Raw genomic sequence first — 16,554 nt, 5'->3', positions numbered from 1 at the left:
AAGCAATTTATTCCGTCAAAGAAAATGATATTTCCTCTTATAATCTTTTCTATAAACATCCTCCTACTTCAAAAGTTCCAATTAGATATCTCAAAAATATGTCAAATTCGGTGTATTACAAGATGGTAGAAATAGAAATAGAAGCAAGAAGGTAGGTGATCTGGGTCAACTTGAAATCTAACTAATACATACGAGTAAAAGAGAGACACTAGATTCATGTATCCGTGTTTAGGCGGAACCAAATTTATACTTTCAGAATAGGTTAATTTCGAGTTAGAGTATTGTTTCAACACACCTCGGCTATAACTAAAATTACATCAGTAGTGAATTTTGGAGTTGGAAGAAACAAATCACCACCATACTGTAAAAAGGAAAACATGCTTATAATCACCAGTTCATCTCTACACCAACAAGAAACTTGATTAAGATAAATTTATTCATCTCAGCCATCAGATTTACACAAGGTTTTCTTTTTTTACTTCTAAACTACCAGCGTGTTAAGGTGCCAATACACAGATCTTTTGGTCAAAGTAGGTGTCATGTATTTGATTTTTGTTTCATAAGATTGACATTTAAAAGTGTGACTATACAAGAAGCAAAGAGAGGTTATCCTACTTAGGTAATGAAGTTATGCATCTTCTTTAAACTCAAACTTCCTCCACTTCTAACTCAAAGTCATCTATTTCTTTAAAATAAGCTCTCTGCTGCTCCAAATAGTCTTGGGGTAATGCATATTCTTCCTTCGATGAGCATCTCCTCATCTGCACAACAATTGCCCGTAGTAGAAACTTTTAGTTAATACTATATTATTGAAAAAGGTATACCAAGTATCGACTTTTAAATGAGTGTTGTATATCATGTATTCATGTAACTTATACCCGTCAAGGATCAACATTTATAGACATCAAAATTCAATAGTCAAATCATTTTTTAGCGACATATACATACAATACTCGCTCACACACAGGGAGTGGATGCGGGGTTGGTCAGATTGGGTTGGATTGACCTATCATCACCATTTGTTCCTTTAGCTTGAAATTTAGACAATCATGTATCAAGTATTCTAAGAATATTACAATATTTATCTTCTTTTTTATTTCATTTTTTTGATAAAGATATTAAACAGGTTGTAAGCACTTGCATAAACTTTGGTTCACTGCAGACCCCAAGGAGCCATTTACTCATTTCATTGGTACCTAAGTTTTTATAGTTTACCCGTTATATAACATATAACCTAAACAACCATATCTAAGAAAATAGCCACCAACGAGTATGTTAAGGTGACACTTTCAATCTATAGAAAAGTTGCATGTGAACCTAATGCGATGAATGTCTGGGAAATATTTGTTTTTGTCACAGTGTCACACAGAATGCAACACTATAATATAGAATATGGCGACTGAAAGATAAATCAATAAACCCAAAACGATATACGCCTCTGTCATGAAAGAAAAAAAACAGATGCAAACAATCCTGAAAAATAAGGTGTTTCCTTGTTTATTAAGATCTTCAATCCTAATTCATATATTAATCCAACAGCGGCATTCACTAAATGTTGGTAGCATTTAGGTTGATTCACAAGCATTTCAATTTTGTGCAAGTATAAACTGTGCGCATGAAGTGCCAAGTGTTGCATTATTTGGAGGTGATAGAGTAGTACTTCTATAGATAAATGTTAAAAGTACCTTTTTCTTGGGTGGAGGTTCAGTTTGTGGCTTAGACCTAAATTTATCTTGTGCTCCTTCAGCTACATTTCTGCCAAAACAAGAGCCGGGGATAGTATCACTGTGTCAGTAGTATAATTAGTAATGCAATATTTGAATAATAATTTAGCAGGGTGTTTCTTTCCAATTTGTTATAGAGGCTAAGCTCAACTTATGTATGCACATGCCTGATTCTACGTGTGTGATACAGATACATGCATATAAGGGCTGTTTGCCTTTGGGATAGCTTATTAAGGAGCTCATTAGCTCATCTCATCATCAAAACACAATAAGCCCAAACAAACACTTTTACAAAAACTGCATATAGCTTTTTAAAAGGTCAAGATTAGCTTTTTGCAAAAGCACCCTGAAGATAGCTGTTTGCAAATGCTAATAAGCTACCCCAAGCACCCCGATAAACGTACGTCCATACATGTACGTGTGCAAGTGTGCGCTTCTGCATACACAGAGATATAGCTCGCAAAGAGAGATAGGTACCTGTTGCTCGTGGCCCTCAAAAGAGGTGGACAGCTATTTCGTTTATCTTTCTTCTCCAGATTGTGGTGATTGGTAGGTGTATTAACCATCTTCCTTTCATCTTTTTTAGCAAGATCAACACAACTAGAGCCAGTAGCATTCTCCCCTGTATCTTTAATTATTACTCCTTTAAGGGGAACATGATCTTCCATTATATAACGCTTCACACTCTTCAAAGAAGGAAAATCAAGTGACACATCAATTGCCTTTCCTTTATCTTTTGTCTTCGTTAAGGAATTAGGTGTAACAACAGCCCTCCCTTCATTTCTTTGATCAAGATCAGCACGATTAGAACCCGTATCCATTTCCCCACTATCTTTAATAATCACTCCTTTAAGGGGAACACGATCATCCACCCTGTTACTCTTTACATTCTTGATAGAAGAATAATCAGCAGCAGTCTCCTTTCCCTTATCACTTCCCTTCATTAACGAATCATGCATTGTAGCACTTGTGTCAGTATTTGTATTATCCTTTCTTTTCATAGTAGAATGACGAATAGGAGTTTCCTTGCTATTCTTGACATTCAGCATATGATGGGCACCAGAAGGCACATCAATTGTGTTCCTTTTGTCCTTGAGGTTCTCCACCGAAGAATGACGAGGGGTCACAGATAACTTATTCCCATCGTTAATCGTTTTAACCATATCAGACTGATTGACTTTCCCCTGATCCTTGACTTTGTTCAAATTAGAGGAACAAACAGGGGCAGATCGTTCCTTCAAACTGTTCCTTGTTTCCGGGCTGGATGTCTGATACGAGGAGACATCAGCCTTCGTTTTGCTCCTGGTATTCCGTTTGCTGTTTCTTTGAGCATACACAATTGAATTCTCATTACCAACTGCATGATCTAAGCAACAAAAAACAGAGTTAGTCAATGTTTTCATGTCAAGACTAACCAAAACTGCCCATGAAAACAATAACTGGGTCACTATATACACCAAACTACCGTGAACAGAAAATTTAATCATCCATAAAACGCAAACAGGAAAAACTGCAGTCAAATAAAACAAAAACAAACTAGTCGTATAATGAATCATACACTTCATCATTTCAGATATTGAGCTATTATGAACCAAACCAACATCTATATTGAAACTACAAGTAAACGGATTATAAAATTATCGGTATCATAACACCCGGAATTCAAAGTATGCATTGAAGAACTAAAACGACTATAAGAGGTTGATTCAAAATTTCGTAAAATGACATAGCAGATTAATGAGACCCGACTATAAAGAGAGTACATAAGCGACGGGAACTTAACTAACACGATGGTATTGCTTTGACAAAACATGTAATCAATGTGATTCTAAGTACGCTTCGAGGTTTGGATTACACGCTAAAAAGCCTAAAGTAGTACTTGCCAAGCATATATGTATGCGTTATAATTAAGCTAGCTTAAAAACATATAAGAACCCCACCAGCATTCCATAGAAATCGATCACTCTGCCAACGTTTCCGTCTAGTTTTTCCACTCAATTGATAAAGGGTAATCGCTACTCCTAGTTAACATCTATCTTAGTAACAATATAAATAGCTGATAGTCGAAACTTAATAATAACTATTATTTAATTAATGCATAAACAATATACAACTAAAAAAAAAAATATGCTTAACAGTATTAATTAATATGAGAAAATTCATGAATAAAATAAAACCCAAAATCAAACATTGATTAAATTAGATTAAAACAGTAACAATAAGTGCTAACCACTTCTGCGAGATTTTTGGGAAACGGGGCGGATGGGGTTAGGAGTGGATCCGATACTAGAATCAGAGGCGGTGGTGGGGGAAGGTGTAACAATCTTCTTCTTCTTCTTATTACTATTATTGGGGATGACGGTGTGATTGTTAGTGATGTTGGCTAAGGGTTTTCTTTTGATTAACGATGATGGTTGTTGTTGTGTCGTTGCAATACGACGTCGTTGTGGTGGTAATCCAGTAGCTTCTTCCATTCGCATTTTTTTTTTACATATTCACTGGCACTCTGTAAATATATGTATGTATTAAGGGAGGGCGTGTTTTTATACTAAACTACTAAAGTTGTGAATTTGTGATGCTGATGTGATATATATATATAAGAAAAGAAGAAAGGAGATTGTTTGAGAAGTTTCGCTACTCTAATTAATGGCGGGATTTTAAATTGGGGGTGATTTCAAAACCTAATGTTTATTTGGATATTGGATTTTGGCCATTTGGGCAGTTTTCCATCGATTAGTGTTGTAAAGTCGGTCGACTCTTCGAATGAACTCAACCAAAATTCGATCAATGGCCAAGGCTTGGGTCAATTTTGGTCAAACTCGACTGACTCAAGTTATAACTTAGTTCAACTTAGATCAATTCTACTTTTCTCTTAGAAAAAACTTTTAATAACCAATTAAGTTTGAAGTTTAAAGTACTAGGTTAATAATTTTAAACAATTATTCGTATATTCAAGTTTGAAGTTTATTACATATACTTTTAAAATTTATTATTTTTCTATATAAAACATCCAATGCGGGTTCTGCTCGATTGCGATCCGAGTTTTCAAAATCTCTTGACTTCCCTCCTCACGGATCCGATTCCGAGTTATGAGTTCTCCAACATTGGTCTTCATAGTTTAAGGTATAATGGTTTGAATCATTTTTTAAATTGTAAACACGACTCGACGTGTAAGACTCAATACCTTTTTTTTTATAACATAGTATGATCACATATTTGTGACGTTTTTTAAAGCAAATTATAAGCTAATTATCGTAATACATCTCCGAAATATAATATAATCGATAGGTTTGAGTTATAAACTTATAGTTTATCTACAACTTCTCACTAAAAAGATTCACATTTACGTGCTAACTCAATTGGTGAAAAATAAGAGATTAAGAGTTACCTAAAAAATTGTTTCGTTTTTAATGTTATCAATTCGACTCGTAAGAGTCAACTCGAGTCTCATGTGAGTCTAACAATTATGCAAGAGTCGACTCGTGTGTGGTAAGTGGTAACTCATAAGACGCTAACAAGTAAGTAACAACCATGCACTTTTTGGCTTTTCCAACTCATAAAAATAAGCTAAGCTTGATATATCCCAAAACCCGATATCCGGATCCAGACATATTAACCCGAACGCTAGTACCTTGATAATCCTAAATCAGTAAAAAGACAGTCTTCTCATTTAGCCGGCTGTTTGACAAATCCCCGATCGTGATGCGTAATTTAACAGCTCAACTCACCTCCGTAAGTCGCTCTTTCTACTCCAAATTACTTCAACATTTCTTTAGTATTAATTTTTCATTTTTTTTCTTTCTCTCAATAATTTCCAGTATTTATTCAAAAGAAAACCTCCAAATATCCAACAATCACGCCAATATTCCTCAACCCATAACCAATCAGGTCCACTACTTTTATCATTTATTGTTTATTTAATTTAACAATTTGTTTATAATTTATACTAGTATTATTATTTATTATAGGATTTCCTGATGAAAAGGCAATGGAAGAAGATGCTGAAAGAAAAATTGGATGGTTATTTAAACTTATTTTTGCTGGAACTGCTACTATTGTTGGTTATAATATCTTTCCTTATTTAGGTATTTCTTTATATTATTCAATTTGTAACTTTTTATGATAAATAAATAAATTGATAAATGTAGCTCCATTATATGCTTAGCTTGTTAGGACATATATAGAAGAGTTAATGAAACTGCTCAGTGCCGCTTTCCGCGGGTTTTGAGCCCCGGTATCTCGATGGTGTATTAGAGAGGTTAAGATGTAGGCAGACCTTACCTCTACTTAAGTATAGAGGCTGCTTCTATTTTCTACCTAAATGGTAGAAAAGGCCCTCCAACCTTTGCATGGGATGAGGATCGAACCCATGACCTCTGTCTCCAGAGGCCAGGGTATTTACCACTGATCCAACCGTGTTGCTTAGTTGTAAATATCGAATGTCTAAACAAATTAATCATAGTGCTTAGGCTATGTGGATCATTACCGTAAACGTATATATATATAATATATATCTTTGTAGGTGTTGGTTGCTTTTTTAAAGGTTATGAATGTTTGTAGGTGATAATCTGATGCATCAATCTGTGTCACTGTTAAACGTTAAGGATCCGTTATTTAAAAGGATGGGAGCATCCAGACTAGCTCGTTTTGCAACTGACGGTATGTATTTGATTTATGTGTTACACTTTGGGTAATGCTGATGTGATGTGTGCTTATAAGGATGGTATGTATATGTGTTTTAGATGAAAGAAGAATGATGATCGTGGAGATGGGTGGGGCGCAAAAGCTTGTGGAGATGTTGGGTGATGCTAAAGATGATTCGACACGTAAAGAAGCTTTGAATGCTATCGTTGCCATTGCTCATTCAGGTTTATTATCTTTTGTTGAATCGACTCTACTAGTGTATTTCCATAGTTGCCTGGGAAATGCAATGTTAAATGTGTGATTCAGAATTTGGTTATATGATATTTGTAGTCAAAATGAGCTAATAGAATGGGTTGTTGAAAGTAGTGTTTGGGTCGTTGGAATTTATCTTGATGTGGTTGGATGTTTCGAGTTAAGAGTGAGTGGGTCAGCAAGATCACTGCGTACAGGTCATGAATGTGGGTTTTTCTGATATGGAAAATGGAGCTTTGTGGGTCAAGTATTGTCACGGTTTGAAGGAAATATGTTAGCTAAGTTTGTTAGTTGATGAATGAAGTAGTCCATAGTTTGACCGAGTATTCAGAAGTGAACGTGTGGAACGTGGAGCAGTTTAAGTTTTATTCTAGGATTTGTTTGTGTATTTTATTTATACATGTGTTAGTTTATTGGTCTTTTGCAAGTTCCCACGTTGTCAAGTAATGGCTATATATATAGCCTCAATAATTAATGAAAATAGTGTCCTTTGAAAGAAAATAGACAGTTCTGTCATTTTTTCTTTCTATAGTGCCCTAAGCTGTATACATACATATACATGAGTGCGGTGTTTGTGAGTAAGTGAAGGGGCCGGAAACCATCACTTGGTATCAGAGCTTAGGGCTTGTATTGCGGTTCTGACAGTCGACTGGTGAATGGGGGAGCAGCAGCCCCTTGGCTGTGAAACTGAAAGAAACCAAGAGGGCTGTTCACCTTGTCATCAGCAGTAACAAAAGAAAGAATAAATAGCAGTGTTGCACGTAAGAAAGGAAGCAGAAAGAAAGCAAGAAGAAAGGGATCACACAAGAAAGAAAAGCAAGAAGCGAGTGAACCAAGAGCAAGTAGCAAGAGACACGTCATAGCAGGAGCAAGAAGCAAGAGCAGATAAATAGCGGTATCAATAGCTAGTTTAGCAAGAAGCAAGAGAGGGTGAAGAAAGTATGGTTGTTCAGGTCGAGTGATGAACAAAGGAGGCTGTTTTGGTGCTGTTTTGTGGTTGTCTCTGGACTGTGCCTGTTTTTACAGCATTTTTGGGTGGGAAAGAGACTAAACGAAGGTGCATGAGAAACGAGCAAAGTAGGTATCAAGGAGGGCTGTAGTGATCAAAGTTTCTTATGAACGCATGGTACCAGCTTTGAAGGCTTCAGTTTTAGGGTAATCAAATGGGTTCGAAGACGAGTCATGATTCTCGCCCAAATCAGTGGACTTGTTAAGTAGCCCAGTTTGTTGATTGAAGAACGAAGAAGAGATTAAGTAACTAGAAAGTAACAATCAAGGTTGTTCGTCACTATGTTACAGTAAAAGAAAGAGAGAAGAAGGCCGAGAATGAAAAGAAAAAGAAAAATGGCAGTAAGTTTAGTGATGGGAAGCATGAAACAACCAGCAGTTACATGAGTTAATTGATGGTGAGATCAAAGGAGAACAAGAAATGAAGATATGTTTTCTTCTTTTCACATGAAAGCTCATTAATATAGATAGGATTTTTTTTGTGATCTCTCACATTAGTAGGTAACATCTGAAGATAGAAGCATGGTAATTGGAATGGTAAGTGGAAGCAAGACCGAACGGAAGGCCACAAAAAAAAGCACGAAGCAAGGCAAAAGAAGTAAGAAACGACATCAAGATTAAAGGGGTGAATGTTGGAATTAATCTTGATGGGGTTGGATGTTTCAAGTCAAGAGTTAGTGGGTCAGCAAGATCACAGAATACAGGTCATGAATACCAGTTTATCTGATATGGAAAATGGAGCTTCGTGGGTCAAAAAGTGCCTTGGTTTGAAAGGAAATGTCTTAGACAAGTTTGTTAGTTGATGAATGTAGTCCATAGTTTTGACCGAGTAATCAGGAGTGAACATGTGGAACGTGGAGCAGTTTAAGTTTTATCCTAGGATTTGTTTGTGTATTTTATATATGCATAATGCATGGGTTAGTTTATTGGTCTTTTGCATGTTCCCACATAGTCGAGTAATGGCTATATATATAGCCTCACTAGTGAATATAGTGTCCTTTGAAAGAAAACAGAAAGTTCTCTCATTTTTTCTTTCTATAAGTTATATCTATATATACATATACGTGAGTGCAATGTGTGCGAGTAAGTAAAGGGGGCTGAAACCATCATGTGTGTGTGGTTTGAAGTTATCAGGTGTTTGTGTTATTGTTAAATCTGTTTTTTTTAAGGACTGATTTACGGAATTCATAAAATTACTTTAGGAAAGAGGACAGCCGTTTCTTAAATAGGAGTAAAAGTGTCTTTAATTAGCTTAAAAACTGGGTAGAAACTGTTAATGTATTCTCCAATTGTGTAAAAAAAAGGAAATAGTAAGTTCAGGCTTAACTGCATAACTGTATGCCATTGTTGCTATTGCGAGTTTATAAGAAGCTATTAATTTATATACTTTTTCATTCTCTGTTTTGTGAGTTCATATTATAGTATGACCAGGCCAATAAATATTTTAAATGACCAAAGCAAATAGAGCAAAAAAGATTAATAAGATTCATAATCAATTACATTGTGGGTAAATTGGTTACGGTTACTAGAAATTCGGCTAACATACTCCTTGTGGTTTCTTAACTGTTAGACAAAGCTGTTGAGGCTCTGCATAGTGCTGGAGCAATATCAGCGATCATGGCTACTCCAAAATCTAACGAAGATGCTGAAATCGAGAAATATAAGGTGAAATTGCTGAAAAGGTTTCGAGATATGAAATATGATGAAAATTCATCTTGAAATTAAGGTACTTATTTTTAATAGTTGACTTAGATGTAAGATATTGCTTCCTGCCAATGATTCATTTGTTATTCTGCCTTAAGCTTATTTTTAGTATTATTGTGTGACCTTGTTTGTAGCGATTTAAGTCCTAAATGCTTTGACCATCCAACTTTCATTTCACCATTTTTTTGCATGGCATTGATAAATGGTTGTATATAATTAGGAAAGAATTACATAGCTAGTTATTACCATCCTTTTAAGATGGGCTCAAGTACTTCATTACTATGCATGTCAAATTGTCAATCCATACCCTGATACCCAAATCACTTAAACTGGGTTTTATTGGATAACTTATCTTATTTGTTGGGCATAATTGGACCTATAAAATTTTACATGGCCAGCTCTTAATTATATACCAAAAATCATTACTCAGTTTTACCAGTTTTGGCCCGTACCTGGTTTGACCAGTTACCCAAATCCATCTGACAGGCCCATTTTACCAGGGCTAATCATTACTTGTGGATTGGACAATAAGGTGTAAAATTTGATTAGCAACTGCCATTTGACATATAGCCAAAAGCAAAGTTCCAACTTCCAAGTATGAATTTAACTACCAAGTATAAATCCTTAAATACTTGTTAATTACTGTTTTCTGTTCTTTGATCAAGTTGGAACGCTATTGATTGAAAATCTCGCATTCTATGTTTTATTTGAAATAAAACTCCAGAGAACTCAATGGTACAAAGATGTCGAAAGGGAAAGGAATAAGTCATGAAGTATTGCTACTGTTTCTTATTAATCTGAAATTTTTGCTCACTCTTCATGTTTGTTCCGTACTTTGCAATCCAATGACTCATTTACGGATGCTAACTAACTGTTCTACGAACTCACAAATAAATAAATCTAGGTTGCACAAATAAATCAATATGACAATGAAACCTTGAATGGGCCACCTTTTTTGCTGTCAAATTCACAGACCTAAATGGATACAGAAATTAAAACGCAGCCTCAACAACAAAAAACCCAAATGTTACATACTTACAAGTCCCCGATGATTTTTAGTGATGATTCCCAAATACTAAATTTCACCTTTATTAACTTCAGCCTTCATGAAAACATATTGATTTCTTCTCAAACCAACTAGTGAGCATTTTTCGGTTTGCATCTTCCTATGTAATATTCTGAAGGTAGATATGGAAATGGCATCCGAGACAGTCACATGGATATTTAGACGTACACCTAAGACGAAATACTTGCCCTTTGCGGGTAACTTGAGCAGGGAAAAACGATCAATTATTTACCCGTTTTAGATAATAATTTTATTTTGAACAACTTTAATATTATATAAATAATGCTCCGGCAGGAAGTCGGAGCATAATACAAAACATTACAATTACAATATAAAAGGAGGACTCATTGCCTATATGGGCCATGACATAATAGATTTCCTATCGTTTTAGATAATAATGGTTGGCGTAAACAAACAAAATAGACAAATCAAAAAGTAATCAAACCTCAATCCATCAAATAATTACGTTATTCTATTACTCTCATGTAACCATTTGATCTACAAAAAGCACAAACTGAATCCCGCACTCGGAACCTGATGTGAGGGTCTCCCCTCGACTATGTTGAATAAACCATTGTCTATACAGTTCTACTTTATCAACCTAACTGTTGGCCATGTATCCTGCTTAAATTAATAAATTTGTGTTACATTTTTCAACTTTAAAGTTGTGTTTAGTGAATTGTAACTTGTAAGTAGTAGGTTGTGGGTTATATAGTTAGGGTAGTTCTATTGTGGATTGAGAGACACTTGGGAGTCACTACTATGTGGTCGGTCCCTATTTGTTCTTTGGTTAACTAGTGATAAATTTAAAACATTTTTTTATAACAAATGTATGTTTTATATAATTGTATACTGTTGTAGATATATCACTATTTTTTATGTATTTTGTTTGTGTTCATATCGAAAGCTATTTAGCAAATTGATTCACAGTTTCGTCATTTATCTTTGAATCAAGCATTTAACTAACTTTGAACCAAAGTCTAACTTATTTATATTCTTTGTTGGGAAAAACCATTACCATTTTCATGTGTGACAATATGATATTTCTCCAACTGAAAAGTTAGCCTGAAACAATAATCATATAGATTTATTGATTAGTCATACAACCATTTATTATTTGGAAATAAGTTCATTTTCATTCCATGCAACTCTAATATTTTATTTTATTTTATTTTTATGTACCTCTAATATGCTCACTCTTATACTTCTTAATTTTATGTTTATTTTTAGTTTTATAGACCGGAAAGTTATATTTGGCATCTTCTCTGACAGTAATAATATGCAGTTTGAAATATTTTCAAAGGAAAAATTATAACACGTACACATAAACATATATATTGGACGTTTTCCCCTTGACTGCTCGAATAGCGAGTTCAATTTTTGTATTTGAGATAAAAATGTTTGTTAGTGCCAAATGAATATCTTAAACCAACAGGGATTAGGTTACAAATCACTACAAAAAAAATGTTGATTAGTGACGACTTTACTTAGTAACGACTAAAATTTGGTCACTAATATCTTCATTTAGTTACCATTAAGAAAAAGTGGTCACTAAACAAATTTAGTGGTCAAAAAAGAACATTTTTTCGTCCCTAAACAAAATTAGTCACGGACCTTTAGTGACGAAAAATGACGACTTAAAATTTGGTAACTAATTTATCATAATGACCAAAATTTGGTCACTAAACAAAATTAGTGACGAAAATTTGGTCATTATGATAAATTAGTGACCAAATTTTAAGTGGTCACTTTTTGTCACTCTTCGTCACTAAAGGTCCGTGACTAATTTTGTTTAGAGACGAAAAATGTTATTTTTTGGCCACTAAGTTTGTTTAGTGGCCAAATTTAGTGACCACTTTTTCTTAATGGTAACTAATTGAGGTTATTAGTGACCAAATTTTAATCGTTACTAAGCAAAGTCGTCACTAATTAACATTTTTCTTGTAGTGAATATTGATTGGGTGACACAAAAAACGTCTCGATGTATTTTCCTTTTTAAGCGATATGCATGTTAATTTGTCCATGTTACGAGTATATATTTGTATTGAACCTCACCATTTGCACGTTTCCTTCAATACCCACTTTGTAAAGGAAATTTTTCAAATACACTATATGTCAAGTTTTCGTTCGTCACTTCCTAATCAAGTGAGTGGATGCATAACCGAATTACGTACCAAACATACATCCATTCAATATTGGCATATTGCACTGGGAACACAATTCCTTTTTTTTTTTTAACATACCTTCATTTACCATTAGAACGAAAAATACCATACATATTGCTATATTACAAGACCATAATACGGAGTAAGAGTACGTTTATGACGCCACATTCCAAGATGTAATCTTGGAAACAAAGCCAAACTCAAAAGATATATATATATAACTGCAAAGTCTACCACCAAAAAGTTCCAACAAAAGCAAAACACACCACTTGGAAGAGATTTTTTTTTTTGAAAAGTAACAAGCAGAAGGATCACGTTAATTCTTGACAAATTTTTGAGACCTGCACTAGCTAGCTAGGATCACAAATAATAACAAGATAAACAATATTACGTTCACTTAAAACATACGATTATAATGATATGAGTAGCGTTGTTAGTTAGACAAAGCTGTGGGGATTTTACATATATAGTGCTGATCAATCTCGGTTATCATGGCTACTCCTAAATCTACCGAGGAATACATATAAAAGGGGCTAGCTAGGTGCTAGAGCCTAGAGCTGAATAGTACGTATATATCCATGATACCGGACTTGTGTGTACGTGGACAAGTTCGGTGTTGTAGTTGTCGGACTTCCCACTTTTGCAAAATTTCAAGTTGAAGTTTCTACTTACACCATTTGAATCGATTTCGGTCCTATCCGTACAAAAAATTCCAACATGTGAGTTCCAGCTGGATTGGGTCGGGTCGGGTCGGGTCGAGTTTCGGCAGTGGATTATACGATCGATTTAAAGGATTTTCCAATGCGGCGGTGGTCATAGGTGGTGGTGGTGGTGGGTGGTAGGGGCGGCAACGGTGCAGTGGTGAATTTAAAACATAAATTGATATAGATTATACATTTTGAGAGTATACCTTCAAATCAATTTTATATTTTGAGACTTTACCTTCAAATCAATTTTTGAACAAATGAGTTGATCCGCCTCATGTTCTGCTAGTTTGATTGGGTTTTTATCACATCAATTTTATATTTTGAGACTTTACCTTCAAATTCTTTTACTATTAGTTAAACATTAGTTCTAAGTAAATGTTCATTTTTTGTTAAAATGTAGTAATTAAAAAAGTAAAGACGAGAGACAAACAAGATGCCATAATATACCATTAGGTAATCAAATAACACCACAAAAAACACAACCAGGATTCCAGGAACTTAACACGACTAATAACAAGATAAACGTCACATTATTCGACCATTCAAAAAGGAAAACATGAATTAGCCAGCCATCTGATCTATCATAGCGTCGATACAATCACCATCCACCAATCCCATATCATCTGGAGTCTTCTTCTCGTCAATCCTTGTTCCATCAAATAGAAAACGAATTCTACGATAGTTTTCAACATTGGCTCGACAACACCACTTCATGAAAAGTTGTTGTAACGGGTGATCACGCCTCACTCTGAAATATGGATCAAGTTCGTTCATTTGACTTATCACTTTCAAATTGATTTCAATTCCTTTGGTTGAATCTTTTTTCCTCAGATGTGTATACATATTGTTGAGGTATATATATAAATGTGACTTTGATACTCTTTAGACTTAGAGTTGATTATATATTTATAATGTATTTTGTTTTAGATGAGAATGGGAATTTATAGTGATTATAACAACTTGTAACCTATAAAGGGATGGGAATATGGCGTTTCGGTTGTCATTTGGGGAAGCCCGATCATCTCCATCTTTATGTACACTATTAATCTAAATAATTAATTTTGCTCCAACTTCGTTACCATATGCTTCTATCCTGTTGTTGATTTACAATAGAAAATTACACATGTAGGACATTATATATCATAATTTTCATTAATATATGGATTAAGTACCTCAAAATGTTGCTAAACTATGACAAAAAGGTTATCGGATATACGAACTACCATATTGGATATTGTGTGTTAGGAATCTTAATAAAAATGTTTAAATTATGTATTAATTAATTATAGCTGATCTATCAAATATTTACACGTCAAAGTTCATATGGGTTAACACATGGACCATGTCACATTATTTGTACATTTTACTAAAATTTCAACATACAATGTGCAATTTTGTAGCTCGTGTACACTATTAGTTTTTGATCATTGTTAACTACGCTTTTGTACACTTGGTACTTAGTTCATTGCAAATGAACAAATTTTATTTGGTAACATTAAATTTATGATGATAAGAAAGCATTTAAACTTAATTAACACATCAGTGTTAAATATTTTTATAGAGTATCACTTTATCATTGGATGACCCGTATTATATTTTTGGTCTTGCGGTGCAACCAATTCCGTTTTAAGCATGTTTTGTGTCATATGTTTAAAAAACTCTCACTACCTAGAAACTAAAATATGGTATTGCAATATTGCACTAATAACATACCAAGGTAACAAATTCAAGAGCATTTATTCAACTAACTTACAATCTTATAATTAAGTGGATCGAGCTGTAAATGTTAACTGATTTTAGGCCCAAATTAAACACAAACTAACTGCTTCACTCCATCCAATCATAAAAATTCAATTCCACGGTGACAAATTTGAAAAATTTATACAAACTGTTTTGGTTTTAACTTGTAAGTAATTATAAATGCCATTTGCTAACTGGGATTTGTTACAAACAAAATTCCAATGGAACAGAAGTGCATTATACATTTATACTTAAACACTGGCCCATTCCGTTACATGTGATCATACTTTTGTGCCTTTTTGTTCCTTTAAGCCCAACGTAAAAATAAGCCCAATATCTCATAAATTTTTGGGGTATTAGCTATGTGGGGTTCTAGGCAATGACCTAGCCCAACAAGATTATAGGGCCAGCCCCGAATATGAGTCTCTAGACAAATAGTTCAAAAGTCTGATGAAAACGGGAATTAAAACATACGCCCGCACAATGCGGCGGCGGTAGGGTAGTATTAGCGGAGGTGGTGGTGGTGACGGTGTTGGGGGCGGCAGTGGGGACGGTGATGGGGGCGACAATGGTGGTGAATGTAAAGTTCGTCATGTTAAAGGTAAAATTGTAGCTATTTTAAGTATTTGGGGATTTATACTGTATCAAATTGACTTTTGATGATGTCATCATTTAGATAAACTATAAATTAAAAATCCTAATAATCATTATTCAAATATATAATTATATTAATATTAATATTTATATTAATTTGTAGAAAAAGTCTCGTTAATTTACACTTTTTTGTTTTCCATCAATTATTTACACTTTTTAGCCCTGAATACTTAATTTATATTTATTTTTAGCCATCAACTTGAGAGAATTTTTTAAAATTTACAATCATTTAATTAAATAAAAAAAAATTAACATATGAAATATTTTCTACAAAAAATTATTTGAAAACCTAATCACTTATTAATAAATATTAGAAGAGTCCTAATTGTTATCAAAGAATATAAAAACAATCCTAATTATTATCATATTATCATAGAACAAGTGATTGAAAATAAACATATGCGTGTTATGAACGCGCATCATGATTAAATACATATACTTGAATGTCAAGTTCGGGATCACAAATATGTTTATATTTTAATTCTTAATTATTTTTCCTAATAATATCACATTATGAGTACATCTGTTTCAAAATATATTACAATGGAGAAAGTATTATATATAACATGTGCCTTGTGAAATGACTACGGCAAACAATTCCATCAATATGTCTAGCCTAATTATGACAGTGAGGAACCTATGATTATTGTACTACAACTTGCAAAATATAACACTTAAAACAGTGTTTTTTTAAAATTGTAAGCTTTTATGACTTAAAATGTATGAAGATCTAATATTGTTAATATCGTAAATCCCGTGTCTAGTGTTGGACACGAGTCTAAAATCTAATTTATACTGTAAATTATTTTATTAAGGGTATTATAGGTATATTAGATGAAAATTTTTATATTAATGATTAAAGAAGAAAGGTATTGTTGGTTTTTCAACAA

General features: G+C 33.8%; 2 protein-coding genes across 2 annotated transcripts; one reads left to right on the top strand and one right to left on the bottom strand.

The window, feature by feature from the left end:
* Nucleotides 1-341: 341 nt before the first annotated feature.
* Nucleotides 342-4,275, bottom strand: LOC122585714. The gene is made up of 4 exons (XM_043757838.1): nucleotides 3,955-4,275; nucleotides 2,202-3,090; nucleotides 1,686-1,755; nucleotides 342-761 (listed from the first exon to the last, which is right to left on the bottom strand). The coding sequence occupies exons 1-4, from the start codon at nucleotides 4,202-4,204 to the stop codon at nucleotides 648-650; spliced, it is 1,323 nt and encodes a 440-aa protein (XP_043613773.1). The 5' UTR covers nucleotides 4,205-4,275; the 3' UTR covers nucleotides 342-647.
* A 1,031-nt stretch (nucleotides 4,276-5,306) lies between these two features.
* LOC122583781 lies at nucleotides 5,307-9,454 on the top strand. The gene is made up of 6 exons (XM_043756156.1): nucleotides 5,307-5,456; nucleotides 5,543-5,612; nucleotides 5,693-5,809; nucleotides 6,285-6,383; nucleotides 6,467-6,592; nucleotides 9,199-9,454. Exons 1-6 carry the CDS (start codon nucleotides 5,427-5,429, stop codon nucleotides 9,345-9,347), a joined length of 591 nt encoding a protein of 196 aa, XP_043612091.1. The 5' UTR covers nucleotides 5,307-5,426; the 3' UTR covers nucleotides 9,348-9,454.
* Nucleotides 9,455-16,554: the final 7,100 nt, after the last annotated feature.

The sequence above is a fragment of the Erigeron canadensis genome, chromosome 1 (genome assembly GCF_010389155.1).
Source record: "Erigeron canadensis isolate Cc75 chromosome 1, C_canadensis_v1, whole genome shotgun sequence".
Lineage (NCBI taxonomy): Eukaryota > Viridiplantae > Streptophyta > Magnoliopsida > Asterales > Asteraceae > Erigeron > Erigeron canadensis.
The sequence above is the reverse complement of the archived record's forward strand: the minus strand, read 5'-3'. Positions and strand labels throughout refer to the sequence as shown.